Source organism: Crocodylus porosus, unplaced genomic scaffold (assembly GCF_001723895.1).
Source record: "Crocodylus porosus isolate Cpor-Errol unplaced genomic scaffold, CroPor_comp1, whole genome shotgun sequence".
Taxonomy (NCBI): domain Eukaryota; kingdom Metazoa; phylum Chordata; order Crocodylia; family Crocodylidae; genus Crocodylus; species Crocodylus porosus.
In genome coordinates, this window is record NW_017728890.1 from 28,597 (window position 1) to 49,283 (window position 20,687).

Below are 20,687 nucleotides of genomic sequence, written 5' to 3' on the forward strand. Positions count from 1 at the left end.
CCCACCCTTGTAACCTGTCTAGGTCTGATTGTAGCCTGTTGCATCCTTCCAGTGTGCCCACGTCCCCCCACATCTTAGTGTCATCAGAAAATTTGAACAGGTGCTTTTTACCCCCTGCCGAGGATAGGGTTAGGGATGCAGCCTCCAGCCAAATGCCACAAGGCAATTGCAGCTTGTCTGCCTGGATCATCAGGAATGGGGTCATCCTGCTTTTATGCTCATTCTACAGGTGGAAGTCTGAGGCCAAGTGAGGCACCCAGGGTCACTCAGGAAGGCAGTGGCAGGGCCAGGACTGGAACCGCAGTGTCCCATAGACCAGCTGGGCTGGGTTTATCATCTCCCTGCCAGCTAGGACCTAGACCCTGAGCCCTTGCCTGGGCTGGGGGTGGATAGGTTGCTATGGCCGGTCCCCACATAGCCCCCTCCCCCCACCACAGACCCAGCAGGCAGCAGGGGACTGGAAGGCTGATTAATTGGGATGATCCTGGTGAAACCACGGAGCCCAGGTCCCCCTCCAGAGGCATCAGGGGGTTTCAGACCCCACCAGAGCCTACTCGGCCCCAGGGTTCCTGGCTGCAGCCATAGGAGGTGCTGGCGCTGGTCACTGCCCTGGGGGTCGCCGGGCCCAGAGCGGGGGCTCTGGGGCGGGCTGGGCAAGAGCAGAGAGGTGGGAGGTGGCAGGGGCCACCAATGGGTCGTACAGGCCCTGGGGGTGAAGCCTGGCATAGGGAGGTGGGGATGGAGACAGGGGATTTAGGAGCAGGGTAGGCACCTATGGGATGGGGGGTGGCCAGCTGGGACCGGGCATAAAAAAGGGGCATTCGTTACCTTATTAATATGCCCGGAGGAGGCTGCGGGGGGGATGTGGTGGGGCAGGGACAGCTCGGACTCCTGGGTTCTTAGCCTGGCTCAGCCTGCGGGGAGACACTGGGGGGCCCATCCCAGCCCTCCCCTGACATACACAGCCATGCACCACCCCAGAAGCAGCTGCATTTCAGCACTCACCCAGAGGCCGTTAGACGCTGTTCGGTGCTCAGGGCAGATCCCAGGACCCCCGGCCGCGGTGCTGGGGGGGCTGACATCCGTCAGGGAGTCTGGGCACGCACAGGCAGGGTTATGGCGAGGCCAGGCCGGGCCGCTCAGCAGTGATATACGGCCGGCCTGATAAGAAGCGCTGTCCTTAATTGGCCTCGATTGCCTGTATCATCGCTTCACAAGATGAGTGTCGCCGTGGTTTTACACGTCGTTGTAACACGCTGTCTGCTCCGGGCCCGGCGCCCTTAAATCACTGCAGCAACGCCAGGGCCCGGTCACACGCCACCGCGCCGGCCAGGGTGGGGAGGGGAGCTGGGGGCTAGGACTCAGACCCTGATGCCAGATCCCGACAGGCCCTGCCTGTCACCGGTGGGGTGCATCCTTCGCACCCAGCTCCATCACAAGGAGAGTTTGGGGTGCTCTGCTGTCAATCAGCACCCCGGCTGGGCAGGGGACCCAGGAGTCCCCGGCACATGCCCTGTCAGCCAGCAGAGTAAAACCCACGACTGTTCACGTCAGACCTGTTCCTTCCTGGCTGCCCTCATCCACCCCCCTGCAACAGAGAAAGGGCCCGTCCCCCCAACCCCCTTCCCAAGAGGCCAGGTCCAGGAGCTGCCAGGCCAGGCAGGGACCCCCTTGCCCCTGACCTGGCTCCTGGTCCTGCAGAAGGCAGCAGCCGCCAGCTTCCCCGAATCATGAGACTAGTGTAAAAAGCCCTGAGCTTAGCATGAAAAATCACAGGTTTGGTGTGAAGAACCCTAAGATCAAGGTGAAAAGCCATGAGAGTGGCATGAAAAAATCGCAAGATGGGTGCAAAAAATCATGAGATCAACATGAAAAGCCCTGAGATTGCCATGAAAAATCGCAGGATGGGTGCAAAAAATCATGAGATCCAGGTGAAAAGCCCTTAGACAGGCATGGAAAAATCACAAGATATGTGTGCAAAATCACAAGGTCAACGTGAAAAGCCCTGAGATTGGTGCAAAAAATCAGCATGAAAAGCCCTAAGATGGGCATGAGAAAGCCTGAGATCCCGACAGTCGTGAGCCCTTGTTTCTGCTGCTTCCCCCCCTCCACTTCACTGCCTGGCCCCTCGTTCAAGCAGTGACCAACGTCTTCCCACCCCACGGAGCCACGACCCCAACCCCTGCCCCAACCCCCATGGCCACAGGGAACATCAGGGACCACCAGCCCCTGCCCCAGTAAAGGCTAATGAATGGGGTAGGTGGACGGAGCTGAGACCCCGACAGCTTGTTCCTTGGAGCAGTGGGTAAGCTGGGACTTGTGGGCATGTGCCTTCCTGCTCCACCCAGCCCCACGGGGTAGAGGGCACCCCCACATGGCTACCCAGGCGGTGCAGGCTAGGCGGGGATCAGGGCTTCCTCTATACCCCTGCCTGGCATGGGCACTGCCCCCAACATCTGACTCCCAACTTGCCTTGTGCCCTCCACACCAAGACCAGGGGCATCTGGGCCCCTGCAGAGGCTGTATGAGCAGCACCGTGGCCCATGGGCAGCCACCTCCCCTCTCCACCGGTGACCCCTCACCCACACCGCCCCTCCAAAACAGGGCTGCCCCATGCAGCCCCGGCCCCCTCCGTGCACCCCCTCTGAACCCAGCAAGGAGGGGACCATACAAAGACAGGGTGGGGAGGCAGGGGAGACCCAATCCTGGCCCCCAACCCCAAACCCCCCACCCCACCTTTCTCCCTGCAACCCTGACACCCTGCGGGGAGATCGTCTCCCTGCCAGGAGGGTGGGGAAAAAAAAGATCATCCTCAGTTTCAACCCGGAAGCAAAGCTGGGGGATTGGGGCGGGGGGGAAGAGGGGCGCTGGATTTTTTTTGCTGAAACTTTTATTTTCGAGTTTGTTCCCAGCCTCCCCCACCCACCCCGACCTCCCCCCGGCTCTGTCTTTCCCGGGTCTATAATGCGGTGCTAGCTTTCAGGTCATGTTTTTAGTCATAACCTTTAATGCAGCTGGCGGAGAGCCCAATGGTTGCTATGGAGCGGTGTGTATAACTGATCAGATGGACTATGAAGTGTTAAGACTCCTCCAGGGCCCTATCCCACATAAAGCTATCATTAATTTCTCTGAATTACACCAATTCCGGGACATTCTTTATGGACAGATAGTGAGAGAGACAGTTATATGACGGGACTTGCTGTGCTAAGCAGATGTGCCTGTATTCTGTTCTTCTATGAATACTAAATGATGGCTCCCATTACCGTCGTGGCGATGGCGGAGGCAAAATGGACACCCCAGGGTGGGGGGGTGGGGGGCTGCTATTAAAACAGGGGCGATCGGGCGTCTTAGGGGAGAAGCCCCCGAATCCGGGGTTGTTTCTCCTGCCTTCTTCTTTCTCCAAGGCTGATCTGCCTCCTTCTTTGTCTCCCAGCATCTCTCATCTGTTGCCCTCTCTGTGGCCGGCAGTGAGAAGCTGCCCCTGGGAGGGGGAGTTGGATGCATGGGGGGGGGCAAGATCCCAGAAGGGCCTAATTCTGGAGATCTGGGTCGCGCCAGCTTCAGGTGGAGCCATCAAGGGTCTTCCAAGTCCAGGGGGGTGGCTGGGGGCACGGGACAGCAGGAGAGCAGAGAGCATGCCCCATCTGCCCCCTTGGCCCTACACCCCCCGGCGGGGTATGAGCAGCAAGGGGCAGGTGAAAGTGGCTGGTGGGGGGAGCTATGGGGACACCTGCCTTGATGCTGAGTGACAGCCCGCAGCAGGCAGCACAGCACAGGTGGTCCAGGGTCGTCATGGCGACATCCACGGTGATGGGATCCTGTCACCATGACAATGCCGAGGGGATGCTACTGGGCGTTCAGGGACCCCCTTTGCTAGGGGCAGCTCCAGTCCCCAGGACCTCCGCCCCGTCCCCGCATCCTGCATTCCCCCCTGCCCAGCTTGAGACCCCAGGGATGTCCTGGAGGGGGCACGGCGTGGCTCGGCCTGGCAAGGGGGGCTGTGCTATGCCAGTGGTGGGGGGCCAGTGGGGATCACAGAGCCGTAGGCCTGGCCACAAGGTTGAAGGGCCCCCCTGGAGGATCTGGCTCTGGAAGCCTACCCCCAGTCCTTCAGGGCACTGGGAGCACAGGGCATTTCAATGGGCAACCTGACGTGACCCTTCTTTGCCAGGAGATCCTGGGAAGTTGAGCTTAGGACCAGCCTCCAGGACGCCTGGGTTTCACGCCCAGCTCTGGGAGAGAAACAGCTTGAATGCTTGAAGCCCAAGGTGGACAGAAAGCCCGGGCTCCTGGGTTACCTTGGCGTAGGGGGTCCCTAGCAGGCACAGTGGGTGGGGAGGCAGGACGCCTGGGTCCCATTGCCATGCCTGTGCAGGCCTGGACACAGGCTCTGCACCTCAGTTTCCCCCCTACCCAGATCCCCCCATGAGCCGTCTCACCCAGCCCCTTCCTCTGCCATCAGCACAAAACCACCTTGATGTCCCTTGGGGATGGTAGGAAGGTTAAAAAAAGTGTAGAGAAAACACAACCGCCACCGCCCCCCACCCCCACAGCAACGCCTTTCCCCTGCGACCCCTTTCAAAGGAAGCCAAAGGGGTGAGGGGGAAGGCAAGGAACTCTCCCCCCTTGAAAGGGGAAAGAGACACCAAATTTAGCAAATAATTAAAGGAAGCCAAGAGCTCCCTAGGCCCTATTAAAAGTCAGGCGGGCTCCTTAGTGGCTGGAGCGCCAGCCGCCGCGGCTTATATACGACCGGCAATTTCTGCCACGCAAGCCAGCAGATGGCTGAGCCATTTAACAATTACCGGGTGTTAGAACACGGATCTCACGGCTTTATGAAGAATTTTATGGTCCCTAATTGTGTCACCTTTCTCCCCCCCCAATCCCAGCCCCACATCTTCCTCCGCTTTCGGGGTCCTTGGAAATGTCCAGGGGTCCTGTCAGTCTGTCCATCCTTGTAGCCAGGAGACCGGGGAAGCTGGCAAGGGGGGGACAGGATGCAGCTTAGAGATAAAATGGGGGGTGTTCCCCCCCACCACCCCTTCTTCGTTCTCCACGTCGTCCTCGAGGATCCATCCCGGTAAAGGTGGGCTCATAAAAAGTAATTGCCAGGCAAAATGTTGCTCCCATTGCAAAATTGTCGGTGCTGCATTGTTGGGGGAGGAAGGAGGGAGAGCAGGAGCGGGGAGGGGTCTGGGAGCTCTGGTGGGGGTCTCCTGGGAGCCGGGTTCAGCCCCTGGGGGAGGTCACCTGTGGAACAAGTCGTCGGGTCTCTGCACACTCAGGAGAGGGGGAAGGCCGGAGGGTGTGAAGGCAGGGCAAGCCAGACGCTGGCCCCAGCCCTGGCTGCTCCTGCTTACACCGTGATCTGCCATTATCTGCCATGATGATGAGCTGGAGCCCCGAGACTCCCATAGCCGAGAAGGCCCCGACCCCAGGGCCAAACCCTGCGGCTTCTGCTCCCCTTCAAAGCCCCCAGGCTAGTGTGGATGGGGCCAAGGCAACTGCAAACTAGCCCCTGCCTGTTCCTGTCGGGGTGGGAACAGGGGGGCTGGGGGCTTCGCTGGGACCACCCCTCCTGCTTCCAGCTCTTAAGGGCTGGAGCCAGGGCAGGAAAAAACCCTATAAATGCCCCCAAATGGGGTTGAGGGGAGGGGGCACGGCTGGCTGAGAAGGCTTCCAAATGAAGAGGGGGGTGAAATCCGGAGGACTGGGGGGTGGGGGCTGCTCTGGTTGGATCTGATGAGAGGTTTTGGGGTGAGTTTAGATAAAGCAAGACCTCTACAAAAAACTCAGGGCTGAAGCCATTTCTCGACTCCCAGCTGCTGGCTCAGGTGAAGAATGACCTGGCACCCAGGGGGGCAGCCAGGCCCTGGCTTTGTGGCAAAGGAGAGCAGTTGTAGGGGGCAATTTGGGGTGCCCATGGGTGCTGAGAAGGCAGGGCCTGGATCCCCCTGGCTGAAGAAGCCCCTTTCCCTCTCAGGTCCCCATAGCGGGTGCTATGGAGCCGTATGGACTCGCTGGCCAGAAGGCATCAGACACCCTGAACAGGGGCCTGGGAGCTTCCCAAAATTGACCTTTTCAAGCTTCTCAGTGCTGGCGGACCCTAGCACACCATCCCCATTATTTTGGGTGTGGATCAGCCCCCTGCCCATGGCCAGCTGGGTCCGGGGCCCCTCTCCCCATACCAGCCAGCCCCTACCAGGTGTTTTCCAGCCTGGAGAAGGGGTCCCCATAAAACCTCTCCTAGCCCCCAAATGCCATCAGGCTGGCACTTTCCCTCTGCACTCCCGAAAGGCCAGAGGTTGCTTGAGTTCATTACAGACCCCGTAGTATTGGGGGTGTTGAGGGCAGGACCCTGGCGGGAGCCGGGCTGGGGGTACCGTGGGCAGGTGAGATCTGGGGTAATGGAGTCCAGCACCTGCAGGGACTGGGACTCAGGATCCCCAGGGACATGCCCAGGCCAGGCACTTCCCCTCCATCCATCCATCCATCCTCCTGGACACGTGTCGCTCTGCCTGCCCCATGGATGCCCCTCTGTCCCAGGAGCCCCACACAGCTCCTCTCGCCCTGTCTCCCCACACCTGTGTCCTGCCCCTTTCCCCCCAACGCACACAGCTCAGCCCCTTTCCCAAGCACCCGGGTCCTACTCCAGTGCTCAGTGCTGCCCCCCACCACTCAACCAGGGGCAACTTCCCAGAGGTTGCTCAAAAAGCCCTCTGCTCCCCACCCCCACAAACTGGCAGAGAATCTCCCTCAGGGACTGCAGTGTGGGGTTTATGACGCTTGGCACCAGTTGAGAGGGTGCTGAGGTTGACTAGGCCTGTGAGAGTCATTGCCAGGGACTGTGCCTCCATCTATCTATCTATCTATCTATCCATCCCAGGCCCTATTCTCACCTCACCCCATTCCTGTCCCCTCCAGTGCAATCAATGACCCCTGAGGCTCAGCCATGAGCCCTGCCCCCCACTGACCCCCCCAGGTCCCTCCCCAGGGCCTGGCTCCTGGTGCTGCACAGAGAAACCTGGCGAGCTTTGGATCCAGGCAGGACTGAGGTGGCCCACTGCTTGCCACTGGTGCGAGTGCTAATTAATTAGCGCGGTCAATCAGGCGGCGGGAAGAGTCATTATCCACGGCGAGGACTTTGTAATAACACTCCGGGCTGCGGCGACAGCCCCGCTTGCAATTATCCACCCGGCGGCTCGCCTAATCGCTCACCGGCCACCGCCCTGCCAGCCGCCAGATCCCAGGTCTAGCCTTGCCCCATGCCTCAGTTTCCCCTGCAAGCTCTGTGGGGCAGGGGCCTGGGGAGCCAGGAGGTTCCTGGGTGGCAAATTCAGAGGCACAGGTCCCAGCAGTGAAAATAGTCAGGGTTGTTATTTCCAGGCCAACCGAGTGTCATAGACCCTATAGCCCAGTTTGTGAGGGAGATTCTCCACCTGATCCTGGTGGTCAGGGAGAGAGCACCGACCCCTGGAGGGAGATCTGAGCTGCAGGGGGGAAGAACGGGGCCTGATGAGGGGAAGAGGCAAGGAGACAAGGTGAGAGGAGTGGGCTGCGTGCCACGGGACCCTGCAGAGGCACTGGAGCCCCTCACCGCAGCCTCGTGGCTCTGTGCCGTGGGCTCAGCGGGCCACGTTTCCCCAGGGCCTGTGGCTGGGTAGGGTCATGGGGACAGAGAGACAGCAGCACTGGCAACCGCTGCAGGCCAGATGGAGCCGGGGCTCAGGGCTGCCCACCTCGTCGGAGAGCAGGAACCCAGCACCTGCCGGCTCCGGGGCCCTGGCAAGGCCAGGCGCGAGGCAGCGCTGCCAGGCCAGGCCGGTGGCACCGTCCCCGGCTGGCATGGCCCAGGGCTGGCCACGCCGGGCCAGCTCGACGCCGTCTGCTCGGCCCAGCTGCCAGGACCAGACCTGCGCCCGAGCCAGCGAACAGCCCTGCCTGGTGCGCTGCAGACGGACGGATAGACAGACACTCCCAGAAGTATGGATGGATGGATGGAGGGGGGCTCACAGGGCTGGCACTGGGGTCTGCAGGGATGGGTCCAGTTGTGGGGGGGTTACCGTGGGTTCGGGGGCTCCTGGAGACACGCCACTGTCAGAGTTACCATGGTCACTAGGCATCCCCAAAAGTCCTCTCCTCCCACTGCCCAGAACTGGCAGAGACTCTCCCTCAGGGACTGGGGTAGGGAGTCTATGACACTGGGTTGAGCAGAGTTTGTGGGGTGGGGGGTACTGAAACTGCCACAGCCCCCAGTACCTCCCAGTTTCCTGAGGCATGAACCCCAGCAGGCCCTGGGGGGATGGGGACCCCCTGGTCCTGGCAGGTCCCCTGCCCCTACCCCAGCTCCAGGACGGGGGGCAGGAAGGATCGAGCCCACGCAGCTGAGGCGCACAATGGAGTGCCATCGATTTTGCCATTGAGCCGCCGGGGCCCGCCACCTCGTTTATCTCCCGTATTGACCGGCTGGGGCAGCGTCAAATTGAATTTGCTTCATTATGAGTGTCTGAGAGATGCTCGTAAATCCCTCCTCTTTGTGCCCCGGCCGAGGGAGGGGCCACAGGGAAACTGAGGCACCGCCAGCATTCAGAGAGGGGGGCTGAGACCTGCCAGAGCGCTGCACACGTGTGGCCCCGTCCCCCACCCCCAGGTGCCAGGATACCCCACAACCACTCCCAGCCAGCACTGCGGGGTCTGCCATCCAAGCCCAAGCCAGGGCAACCCCTGCTTAGCTTCCACGAACAGGCAGGTGCTGCTAGGCCAGCCTGGCCCCGCACCCAGCCTAGAAGCTGCTAATAAATAACATTAAATAAATAAGGTGCAAAGGGAAAAACTCCCGTTAAAGCTTCAGCCAACAGGCTTGAAGAAGCCAGTTTGCACCCTGGGCTCCAGCTTCAGCCTTGGGGTGGGCAAAGGTGCTGGCTTGGGTGGGGGGAGAAGGGGCAAGGCAAGCTGGCACAGAGCAGGGGGTAGATCTTGATACAACACCTGAAATGCCAGAGCCGGGCGTTGCTAACAAGAGGCAGGCGGGGGCTTAAGGAGCCCAGATCTCCCTGTGAAATGCAGCACCAGGGGTGGGCAGGGAGGGTTTTATGTGGATCTAATGGTGCTCTGAGCCCACACACACGTACACACGCACGCTACACACACGTTCACACACCCCCTCCAGGCTAGTAAGAAACTTGCTGACTCCAGACTGTGCCAGGTCTTAAAAAGGACTTTCTGCAGGTACTTTATAGTTAAACAGGCCTCATGTCTTTTTTAAGGTGGAAAACCCCAGGCAAGCCTTTGAGGAAACTTCCCCATAGGTGAAACTGGGGGTCTCTGAGAGCCCCTGACCCTGGGAGATGCATGGGGGGCGTGTCCTAATGTTACCCCTAGGGCTGAGTGAGTGATGGTGATTCAGGCTCTGGGCAAGGATCAGGCTGGCCTTTCTCAGGGTGTTTGGCATCTGTATGATGAAAAGAGTTCAGATCCCACTGCTGCCCCATGCGGCCTGAGTTGTAAGCTGGCTGTCCCCCTGCTACAGCCTCCTAGCCCTGTCTAGTGGGTGTGGGGGGCCAGGACTTATTGATCACTCCACTGCCTGCCCCCTTTTCACCCCAGACTGGGTTGCATGAGCTGTGGGGGGAGATACAGGTAGACAGCAAGCTGGGGGGGCTGATCTGTGGGGCTTAACAGTGCTGGGACATGGCGTTGGCAGCTCAGGGTGGGAGGAGATTGGAGGGTTTGGAGAAGAGCCGGGAGGAGGATCCAAACCAGCAGTGAAAAGACCGGGGAGCAGCTTGTATTTACTGTATTACCTTGACTAAAAGACACCCCCACATTTCCTGACTCATTTTAAGTCCACCCCCCCATATATCCCCGCCACCTCATTATTTTCCCTCGTATTTAAGCCATTCTTGAAAGCAAGGCATGGCTCTCAAAGAAGGGAGCTGATCTCAGAGCAGGGGATGGGGTCATGGCAGGGGGGCGCTGGTGCAGGGGCCTTTGGGAGGGATGCCGTGGAGGGGGCTGGCAGAGTGCGGCTGAAACGACCTGATTTGTCCGAAGATAAAAGTCATCGCCTCAAAATCGCGCAGGCAACTGCCATGGAGCCTGGCTGTTTCCAGTGAAAATGCCCCCAAATGCCACCCATTCAGCCCCACGACACTGTTTCCATCTGCCTGTCTGCCTCTCCTCTCTCCCCCTCCGTTGCTCCATCTCTTTCTCTCCAGACCCCCACACATCCACCCATCCATCCATTGATGACTGGATGGACAGATGGATCCATCTGCCCATCCTCATGCCCCCTTTCTCTCCAACCCTACACATATCCATCCGTCCATCCATCCATCTGTACATGCATCCATCCATCCCCGTGCCCCCTTTCTCTCCAACTCTACATCCATCCATCCATCAATCCCCTCGTTCATTCCAGCCCGACTCCATCCCCCTTTCCCTTTGTACCCTTGTATCTCTCTTTTTCTCTCTCCCTCCCTCCCTTGCATTGCTGCTGGGCCCAGCCAGGGCCATATTTCATCTCTCTCTCTCTCTCTAATGAACGATTGGCTGTTAATTACAGTTCGCCAGAGCAGCCCCCTCCCTCCCCCAGACCATCATAGCTGCTTAGTCGGCTCCCCTCGCCGGGGATGAGAACAGACAGAGCAGCCATTAACCCTCTTTGCCAAGTGCTTCCCGGGGTCCCAGCAGGAGGCAGGGCACCATGCCAGCCCATTTGTCTCCATCCCTGTCTCTCGCTGCCTAGGCAGGAGGGGGTAGCTGCTAGCATGTGGGCAAGCAAAGCAGGGAGGCTGACGGGGGGGCTGGAGATGGCATGAGGGGCTCCAGGCCAGGGGGAAGCAGGTTACGGCCTAAGAAGCTGGGTCAGGGGCTGACACCCTGCAGGGAGATGAGACAGGATGGCTGGATGGAGCCAGGGACAGACACAGGGGCCCAGGGATCTTCCTAAAGCAGCCAGAGAACAGCCCAGTCGCTGTGCCCACATGCCTGCCCCCCAGCCCCATGTCCGGCTGGCTCTGCCCCCGCAGCAGGCTCAGGGTCCCTGCTTCCTAGATGTACTGAGCTCTTGGCAGGGTATCTTCCCCCCACCCATACCCTGCCTGGACCTGGGAGGGTGGGGGCAGCAGACACGGGGAGCAGGAGCCATCCAGAAGTGAGAGCCCAGGTGGGACAGAGAGGAAGGAAGGAAGGAGATGGATGGATGGGGAGTTGTGTGTGGATAGAGAGATAAATCAATAGATCACCATGGGGGTCTAAGGGGATAGATGAACCAATAGATGGATGGACTGATGGACTAACGAACAGGAGGACGGATGGATGGACAGGTGGGCACATGGGTGGGCAGACAGGCAGACGGACATCACCACCCAGGCCTGGATCCCCGGCTCCGGCTCCCTCCCCGCTGAGGCTTCTCAGGCCCCTCGCAAGAGCACAGCCCTCCTCTGGGTCAGGTCCCCCAGCCCAGGGAGGCGCTGGCAGGGCTGGGAGCTCGCTGGGCAGATAGGCACGACCCGATGCCCCCTGCGAACGGTGCCCGGGCACAGTGCCTTTACCCTGGGGTAAGTGTGCGTCCACACTGGGGGCTGCCCTGGGATAAGCACGGCCAATGAACCCCCCTCTGCCTTGTCTGCTGTTGGCATTTCAAGCACCAGGCACCTTCGCAGAGCCAGGGGGGCTTAAGGAGCAGGAGCCACCTGCAGCCCCACGGACGGGTCGCGGGGCAGGAGCCCGGAGAGGAGCAGTCGGAGGCGGTGGGGAGCTCCAACCCCTGGCATTTGCCCAGCAAGGCAGGGCTACAGCCTGTGCCCTGCATCGGCCTCCAGCCCCAGCACCCGGAGTCATGGGGCTGGGAGCCCAGGGGCCGGAGGGGGGAGCACAAGCAGCCTGCAAATGGGGACAAAAGCCTGGGGGAGGGGGCGCAATCCGGGCCCCTATTCCCCACCCCCAGCCCGGGCATGGGGACATTTGCAACCCCCCTTGCTCCTCCTCCGCGGTGCATGCTGGGAGTTGCATTCTCCCCCCCGGGTCTCGCTGGGATTTGCAGTCCCTGGCGCTGCCGCTGCCCCAGCAGCCAGGCCGAGCCGGACTACGAGTCCCAGCATGCCTCGCGCCGCCCCACCCCCTGCCGGCCCCAGCCTGCTGTTGTTGTTGGAGCCCAGCTGATTGCTCCGCGGTAAGAGCTCTGCTCGCCCCTGCCCGGGGTGGGGGGCACCGGGAGGGGCAGATCTGGGCTCAGCTGCCCCAAGGGGTGCACCCTGGAGGAGGGAGGGGGCTGTGCCCTGGTTCCCTCCTGCAAAGCTGCAGCTGTGGGGGGGGAGCCCAGGGGGGTAAGTGCCCCTCCACCCTCTTAATACCCCCCCAGGGCAGCCTCAACCCCCCCCGGCCTGACTCCCAGCTAGGGCAGGGGCAGCCCCTGTAAGCACAGCACATGATCCTGCCCCCTGCCCCGCCTGCGTTTTGCTCCTCGCCCCGCCCCCACCCCGGGTGCTGGTGGAAGTGGGGGCATTTCTGGGCAAGGGAGTAGGCAGCTGTTTCCTCCCCTGTCGGGATCAGGCCTTGCATCAGCCCGCCTTGTGCAACCCCAGGAAGCAGGGGCGGCTCCGGGGCGCAGCCAGGTGCTCGACTTGCCACTGCCGGCGGGCGTCAGGTGGCCAAACCCCACGCCCACAAGCCCCCACAGTTCCTTCCCCAGCCTCTGAGCGCTGGGCGCTGCTCAGGCACAGGGCCATCCTGCCCCCATCTGTCTGATGTTTGCAACGCACGCCCATTTCACAGAAGGGAAAACTGAGGCACGGAGCTGCCTGGCAGGTCCTGTCCCTGATGCAGTGTCAGCTGCAGCGGGGACAGGCCCTGTGTCTCTGTGGCATGTCACCCAGTTGGCCTGACATGGCTTGGAAGCGAAGCAGCATCTGCCCTTGGTCTGTGCCTGGGTGGGAGACTGGGTCCACCTGAGGGGAGCCAGGTGCCAGAGAAGAGGGCAGGCCTCACCCTACCATGCCCTGCTCTTTCCCCACCCCCCGTCCATAGCGTGTGTGACTGATCTTGCACAGTTTCACATGCCGCAGCCCTGGGAGCAGGGGGCGCAAACCTGGCTCCATTCCCCACGCCCAGGGCATGGGGGCAGATGGCATGGGTGGGGGCAGCAGCAGGTGCCAGAAAGGCCACCAGGGTGCTGCAAGGACCCCTCAGTTGAGAATCACTGCTGTAGCACCTGGGGTCTCCTCCAAGCTGCCCAGACCCCCCCCCCGGGACCAGTCTCCTTGTCCTTCCTAGCAGGTGACCCCTATCTAGCTGGCAAGGGAGTACCTTGTGCCCCCTGATTTGATGTCCTCTAGCTGGAAGGCGAAACAGGCATGCAGAACCTAGGTGCCCCGGCTTAGCCATGTGGCCTCCCCGGCCCAGAGCTCAGCCGCTGGGGAAAGACCCCACCCCGCACCCCCCTGGCACCCATGGGGGAGGAGCCGGGCTCTGGGGCTATCAAGGGGCTATTGGGACCCTGCTCACCCCCTCCTACCGCCTGTCCAGCAGGTCAAGGATGGCAGAGGCATCGCCCAGCAAGCTGGGGGCCCTATCCTGTGGCCCCAGCCCTCTCCTTGTATCCTTCCTCAATGTGGCGCACTCCTACGTGCCCGGCACCAAGGTGGAGTGCCACTACACCCTGCCGCCCAGCATCAAGCCCTCCGCCAGGGACTGGATCGGCATCTTCAAGGTATGGGGGCAGGGCCTTTGCGCTGGCTCTGCCAGAGTGGAGTGGGTGCCCTCCATGCCTCAGTTTCCCCATGTGTCAAGCACTATCACCTCTCCCTGAAGTCTCCGAACCACCCCCCAGCCTCGGGTGCCCCCCTGTCCCTGAGGAAACTGAGGCACAGAGCAAGGCTGGGGCTTTCTAATGGGGGCTCCAGCTCCAGGAAAAAAAACCCAGGTTTCCTGGTCCCCCAGGACAGTGTTTCAGGAAGCTGCAAGGCTGGGGACATGGGGGGGGCACTTGGTAGCTGGACACCTGGGTTTTTTGCCAGCTTTGAAAGTTGTGTTGGGGCTGGCCACCAAGAAGCCTGGGTCCTGCAGTGCCCTCCAGGAGGGGATTGGGGTCCAGCTGTTGGGGGGGGGCAGGGCTCCTGGGTTCTTTCGCCAGCTCTGCCCCTTGGCTGCTCTGTGCCTCAGTTTCCCCCACCCTGGCAGAAGCGGGCAGCTGAGCCACAGCCCTGACCTGGTCTGTGTGTCTGTCCACGCAGGTGGAAGCGGCATCCGTGAAGGATTACTACACCTTCGTGTGGTGCCCGGTGCCTGACGGGGGGCCCACGGGGGGGCCCCTCCACTCCAGCGTCCAGTTCCAAGGTAGGTGGTACCTGGCGGGGGGGCAAATTGGGGCCTGGCACTCTCTGCTCTCATCAACACCCCACAAGGGGGGGGTCTTCCTCTCCCTCTCCCCCCACCAGAGCTAGGCCCTCTTGCATGGCAGCACTCCCTGGACCCCCCTACAGGGGATGCTGTGTGGGGGGTCACCTGCATCCCCTGGAGCGGGGGGGTTGGGGTGGGGGTTTGTGCTTGGTGCTTCCTGGTTGAGGGGAGGCTTCCAGACAGGGTCCTGTAAGACCCCTGGGTTGGAGCGTGGGATGGGCAGAGCAGAGGGGAAGGAGGGGGTGTCACCACCCCCTGACACCCTGGGTACCCGCGCAGCCGTGGGCAGGGCTCAGGGTACCCCCACTAACTGAGCCTGTCCCCCCCGCAGCCAACTACCTGCCCCCTCCAGGGGCCCAGCAGTACCAGTACCGCTATGTGGACCGGCGCGGGGAGGAGCGGGGACGCAGCAGCCCCTTCCAGTTCAGCGAGCCCCGGCCCATGGATGAGCTGGTGACGCTGGAGGGGGATGAGGACGGCAACATGGACATGCTGCTGGTGGTGCCCAAGGCCACCCTGCTGCAGGTGGGCACGCAGGACGTGGGCTCCTCCTCATCTGGCCCCTCTCGGCTTTTATACCCAGGGAAGGGGTGGAGCCTGGAGCTAGCCCCTCCCTCCCCAAGCTTGCCTCCCCCCCCAGCAATCCCCCTACCAGGCTCCACAAGAAGGGAGGGATAAGAGGGCAAATTTGTTTCCCTCTAGCTGGGAGGGGAAAGTGAGGCACGACAGAACTCAGTTAATGCCCACCCTTTGCCTACTGGCATGGACGTGGTAGCTCCGGGTGCAGGCTGGTTCCTGGCTCTTATACCCCCACCCCTCCGACCCCCCCACCCCCACCCCAACCCCAGAATCAGCTGGAGGAGAGCCAACAGGAGCGCAGCGGCCTGGCGCGGGACAAGCAGCGGCTGGAGGAGGAGGTGAAGGAGCTGCAGGCCCGTCTGGAGCTGCTGGAGGTGGCGCTCAGCGGGCTGCGGGCCGAGCACAGCAAGCTAACCGAGCAGTACAAGGTGCGTGGGGGGAGGCCCGGGGGGCCCACCCCCTCCCTGGCTCCATAGGGGACCCAGCACCATCCCCGCACTCTTTGGACAGGTGGGGAAACTGAGGCACGCAGCTTGGCGGCCTGCTTGAGGTCACAGAGCCATTCTGCCCCACCCCACCCCTATGACATGCTCCTAACCTGTGACCCCACTCTGTGACCCCCATATGCTGGCTTGTACTAGACCCAGGGGGGCACAGGGCAGAGCCTGGAGCCCCCCCACCTGGCTCCCCAGGACCTGTCGGGCTCTCATGCGGCCGTGACAGAGGAGCGGGATGCGCTGAGCCAGCAGCAGGCTGGGCACCTGGCTCGGATCCGCACGCTGGAGGAGGACGTCCAAGCCATCAGCGCCAAGGTGCTGCAAAAGGAGGTGGAGCTGGACAGGTGAGCCAGGCCCAGGGGGTATGGCAGGGGGCTGGGAAGTTAAGCAGCGGTCGTCTGCCCGGATTGGCACTTGGTTGCCCCGCCAGGCACTGACAACCCCCCACCCCCACTGTCTGCAGGATGAAGGACACGGTGAAGGCGATGATGAGGGAGCAAGAGCGGATCCACCACCAGCTGAAGGAGGAGAGTGCCGAGAAGGAGCATTACCAGGTGAGCTGGGGCAGGGGGCAGCCGGGCACGGGGTGGGCACCCAGGCGGGACCCCCGGGCACTGAGGACCGGGCCCGCCCTCTAGGTAAAGCTGCGGGGCTCAGAGCAGGAGGGCGTGTGCCTGGCGGGCCAGCTGCACCGGGCCGAGGCCCAGCGCACCGCCGGCATCTCCCAGGCCCTGGCACTGAAGCAGGACATCAACAAGCTGCAGCAGAAGCTGGCAGCCGCGCAGCAGAGGACGGTGAGTGACCCCAGGTGCCCCCTGCCCCTACTGCCATCCCACCTGGCCCCTCCACTGGAGGGGAGCAGAGCGGTGTAGCAGTTAGAGCAGGGGACACCTGCGTTTCCTTTCCTTGTGGAACCTGCAGTCTTTTTTTTCTTTACCCCCACCCTCTCCAAAATGCCCGTTTCCAATCAACCAGCTTGTCCCTGCAGGGGCTTGAACTCACAGCTCCAAGCCCTTGGCAGTGGGCACTTGGTCTCCTGCTCTTCTGCTGCATCTGGTTATAGGGTGAATGGGGGTGGCGCACCCCAGACTCTGGGTTCCAGCCCCTGTATGACCACCCCCATCTCTGCTTCCCCCCTCTCCAGGCCCAGCTGGAGGCATTGAGTGAGCAGCTCCGCTGCACGCAGGACCTGCTGGCTGCCAGCCAGCAGAAGGTGGCACTCCTGGGCGAGGAGCTGGCCAGCGCCGCCTCCATCCGCGACCGCACCATCGCTGACCTGCACAGGAGTCGCCTGGAGTCGGCCGAGACCAATATTAAGCTGGCGGACATGACCCTCAAATGGAAAGAGGGCAAGGGGCAGTGGGGCAAAGAAAAGAGCAGCCTGCTGCAGAGCATGGAGGTACCATGGGGCCCCTCAGTGCCAGAGGTGGCTGCTTCTGGGGTGTGGCAGCCAGACGGCAGCATGGAACGGGAAGTGCTGGCTTGGGGCTTGGCAATGTGGCATCCCGAGGGACAGCAACCGCTGCCTCTACCCTGTTCCCTGCAGCACAGCATCCCTGCTGAAAACCCACCCACCCTCTGCTGAACCCCAATTCAGTCCCATGCAGCTTGGGACCCCCCCAGTGCCGGGGGGTAGGGGGCAGGGGTTGTGGGGCCTGGCTGCCCATTCTGGAGCCTGCTTGGCCCCTGGGAATGGGAGGGAAGGGAAGGGGCTTCTTGGGCTGCCCCCCTGAGTGCAGCACCTGCAGGCAGAGAAGGACAAGATCCTGAAGCTGAGTGCCGAGGTGCTGCGGCTGGAGAAGAGCCTGCAGGAGGAGCGGGCCCAGAAGCAGGCGCTCAAGGCCGAGCTGTCCCGGGAAAGGGATGCTAGCCTGGTAAGGGGAGGTGGGACTGGGGCAGGGGCTGGGCCTAGGGTGGGTAGTACCCCAGGGGCAGGGCTTGGGAGGGGTGGGGGGTCACAGGGCCAGCTTCCAGGGGGGGTGTGGGAATAGTGGGTGGGGGAGGGACACATGCAGGGGAAGTCTCATAGCTCTGCCCCCCCAGGTGCAGCTGTCAGAGACCAAGCGGGAGTTGAAGGAGCTGCGAGCTGCCCTGACAGTGTCACAGAAGGAGAAAGAGCAGCTGCAGGAGGAGAAGCAGGTGGGTGCAGAGGGCAGCGGGGGGGTCGGGGAGCCCACGTTTGGTGTTCCCTTGGCTGCCTGCCGGGGGGGGCAGAGACAGCACCAGGGGGCAGGCCGAGAGCTGCGGGTACTGACAGGCGCTGTGGCAGGAGCTGCTGGAGTACACACGCCAGCTGGAAGAGAGGCTGGAGAAGGTGGCTGATGAGAAGTGGCGCGAGGTGGCAGTGCCCGAGGACGAGGAGGAGGCAGCCGTGGCTCTAGGTATGTGTCCCCCGCCCCAGACCTGCCCCCCACCATATCTGCCCTAGGACTTGCCCCCAGTGCCAGGGCTGGTACAGTGCCTTGGCCCTTCGAGGGCGCAGCGCCCCATCCCAGCTCAGCTGTGGCCAGGGCTGCCCCTGTGCCCCCTCTCCTGGTGCCCACCCAGGGACACCGGACTTCTCCTGCCCTGTAATGGGACAAGTTCCTCTGGCTCCGCCCCTACGCTCTTGCTGGCTACGCCTCTATTTGCTGACTCCACCACCACTCTTTGCTAGCTCCTCCCTCCTCTTGTTCTGTCCCTTACTGGCTCCGCCCCTATTCCTTGCTGGCTCCTCCCCTAACCCTTTTCTAGCTCTGCCTCTCGCTGATTCCGCCCCCACCAGCAGGGGGCACCCGCTGCCAGTGACCCCGGCTCTGCCTCCTGCCCTCTCCAGCCTCCCTGGACTCTCCGCTCTCGGACTCGGAGGATGAGTCGCCCGAGGACCTGCGGCGCCATCCCCAGCTGAGCCCCTACAGCCTGTGTGACCAGCGGGCGGCCCCTGGCACCCCGCCCTGCCCGCGGGAGCCCGCCCCCCCTGTGGTGATCAGCCAGCCCACCCCCATCACCACCCACATTGCCCAGCCCACCGAGGACAGCAGCTCTGACTCAGTGAGTCTTGGGGAAACTGAGGCATGGGTGGGGGCTGGAGGGCATACAGCATCCTGGCACCCAGCCACTTGCTGTTGCACCATGAAACCCAGGAGTCCAGGCTCCCGGTCCCTTCCCATGACCCCTCCTCATTGAACGAGGGGTGGGAAGTTCAAAGGCAGCAGCCAGAGGCCAGGGCTTCTGGGTACTGGGCCAGGTTTGATAGAGGAGAGGGGTCTGGTGGGGCTGGGGTCTGTGGCAGGTCAAGAGGGGGCTTGGCCAGCAGCTGGTTCTGGGGAGGGACAGGCAGCTGGTGCATCGGTGCCAGCTTCTGGAGGGGCACACCTACCCCCGGGACTTGGCTGCTTGTGCCTAGAGGAGAATCCCCCCACCTTAGCAGTGCAGGGGCTAGGACACATGCGAGGAGCGATGCACTCACTCCCGGCCCCTGGCAGGAGGCGGAGGACGAGAAGGCCGTGCTGCTGGCAGCCGTGCAGAGCGGAGGGGAGGAGGCCAGCCTGCTGCTGCCGGACCTGGGCAATGCCTTCTACGAGGTGGCCAGGTGAGGGGCATGGCACCCCGGAGGCTGGCAGCTAGATGGCAGCAGGCTGGGTGCAGGGAGGGGAGGTGGGTGCACTGGTTGCTGGGACCCAGGTGCTGGATGCCGGAGGTGAGAGGCAGAATGGGCACTGGGTGCTGAAGGAAGGGGGCAGGTGGGTGCAGGGGCAACAGGCTGGGCACTGCAGGGTCAGGGGAGACTGGGTGGTGGGTACCAGGTATATTGGGGGTCAGGTTGGGTGCTGGGATCTGGAGGGGGATGTGCCAGGTGTTGCACGCCAGAGGGCTAGGCCGGGTGCTGGGCCTGGACCCAGCCCTGACCCTGCCCTGGCCCCCAGCGGTGTGACAGGCCGGCAGCCAGTGGAGCGGGCACCTGCGGACCTGCCAGCCTCCCCGGGGCTGTGGCGTGAGTGCCCCATCTGCCGGGAGCGATTCCCGCCCGAGTGTGACCGCGAGGCCCTGGAGGAGCACGTGGATGGGCACTTCTTCTTCAGCGCCCACGACCCTTTCACCTTTGAGTGACACCCAGGGGCCACCCCTGCCCAGCGGGGATGGGGGGTCGCACTGCCCAGAGGGCTGGGGTGGGTCGGCCTTGGGCCCCCCTCCCCTGCCTACAGGCACAGGCCAATCTCCTGGGGCCCTCAGGGCTCTGGGTCTGGAAGAGGGGAGTGGGGCAGCTGCTGAGGGGCTCCCTGGGGGGGTTACCCCCCCATGACAGCCCCTGGAAAGCCCCCAAGCTGCTCCTGGCTGATGCCAGGGTGGGGACCCTGCTGCTGTCGTGAGGGTCCTTCCCCAGCCCCGGGGCCACATGGCCGATGAAGCTGGTGCTCCCTGGGCGGGCAGAAGAAAGGCTTTGGGCCCTGGCACACAGTTGTGTGTGTGTGCACAAGTGGGCCTATGTGTGCATGTGCATGTATGCACATAATGGGCCTGTGTGCATGTGTGTGCACAAGCAGGCTTGTATATGTGTGTGTATGAACAAGTGGGCCTGTGTGTACGTGTGTGTGTGCACAAGTGGGTGTTTGTGTACGTGTGTGTGCGTGTGCATGTACATGTATCTGTGTGTGCGCAAGAGGACCTGTGTGTGTATGTGCACATGTATACACATAAGTGGGCATATGTACACGTATGCACACAAATGTGTATGTATGTGCGCACAAGTGGGCCTGCATGTACACATGTGCAAAATGGGCCTGTGTGTACATGTGTGTGCACAGGTGAGCATGCATGAACATGTATGCACAAGGGGGCCTGTGCGCTTGTGTGTGCACAAGCATGTACGTGTGCTCGGGGTCCCCCTCCCTGTGCCCTTGGCTCTAGCGCAGCTCCATCAAGCCCCTTCCCCAGGTCCATTCCTGCCCCCTCGGCCGGGCAGTGCCCCGCTCCCAGGGCTGGTGCCCGAACCAGAGCCCCAGCAGCATCCAGCCTTTGCATCAGCACCTGACAGGCCGGCCCCAGCCCCTTCCTCCTGCCCCTCGCCAGGAGGGGATTGCTGCAGACCCCCAGCAGCAGGGGAGGACATCAGGAACTAGCGCCAGCCCCGATCCTCCCCCCACGGGGAAGGGGGCAGATCTGCCCCCACCCCCTTTTATCTCTGCCCTGGGCAGGAACCTTTTATAACTGACTTTCTACTCCAGGGGCTTT

At 62.4% G+C, this 20,687-nt stretch overlaps 1 protein-coding gene across 5 annotated transcripts; it reads left to right on the top strand.

Moving 5' to 3' along the window:
* The first annotated feature begins 12,109 nt into the window (after nt 1-12,109).
* CALCOCO1 (calcium binding and coiled-coil domain 1) lies at nt 12,110-19,954 on the top strand. Of its 5 annotated transcripts, none has more exons than XM_019554697.1 (15): nt 12,110-12,175; nt 13,531-13,711; nt 14,235-14,337; nt 14,732-14,925; nt 15,249-15,407; nt 15,672-15,820; nt 15,940-16,030; nt 16,115-16,270; nt 16,621-16,875; nt 17,225-17,350; nt 17,520-17,615; nt 17,734-17,857; nt 18,292-18,506; nt 18,941-19,047; nt 19,382-19,954. In XM_019554697.1, exons 2-15 carry the CDS (start codon nt 13,538-13,540, stop codon nt 19,563-19,565), a joined length of 2,133 nt encoding a protein of 710 aa, XP_019410242.1. In that variant the 5' UTR covers nt 12,110-12,175; nt 13,531-13,537; the 3' UTR covers nt 19,566-19,954. The 5 variants fall into 5 exon arrangements, with proteins under 5 accessions (XP_019410242.1, XP_019410252.1, XP_019410260.1 ...); XM_019554707.1 differs by having other exon boundaries at nt 17,746-17,857; nt 19,382-19,952; XM_019554705.1 differs by having other exon boundaries at nt 12,111-12,175; nt 13,528-13,711.
* Nucleotides 19,955-20,687: the final 733 nt, after the last annotated feature.

Excerpts from the sequence above, each read along its gene's own strand:
- CALCOCO1 (XM_019554697.1), top strand. The coding sequence starts at position 13,538 with ATGGCAGAGGCATCGCCCAGCAAGCTGGGGGCCCTATCCTGTGGCCCC. Across the intron at positions 17,351-17,519 it reads GGGAAAGGGATGCTAGCCTG|GTGCAGCTGTCAGAGACCAA; the intron begins GTAAGGGGAGGT and ends CTGCCCCCCCAG. Across the intron at positions 18,507-18,940 it reads AGGACAGCAGCTCTGACTCA|GAGGCGGAGGACGAGAAGGC; the intron begins GTGAGTCTTGGG and ends GGCCCCTGGCAG.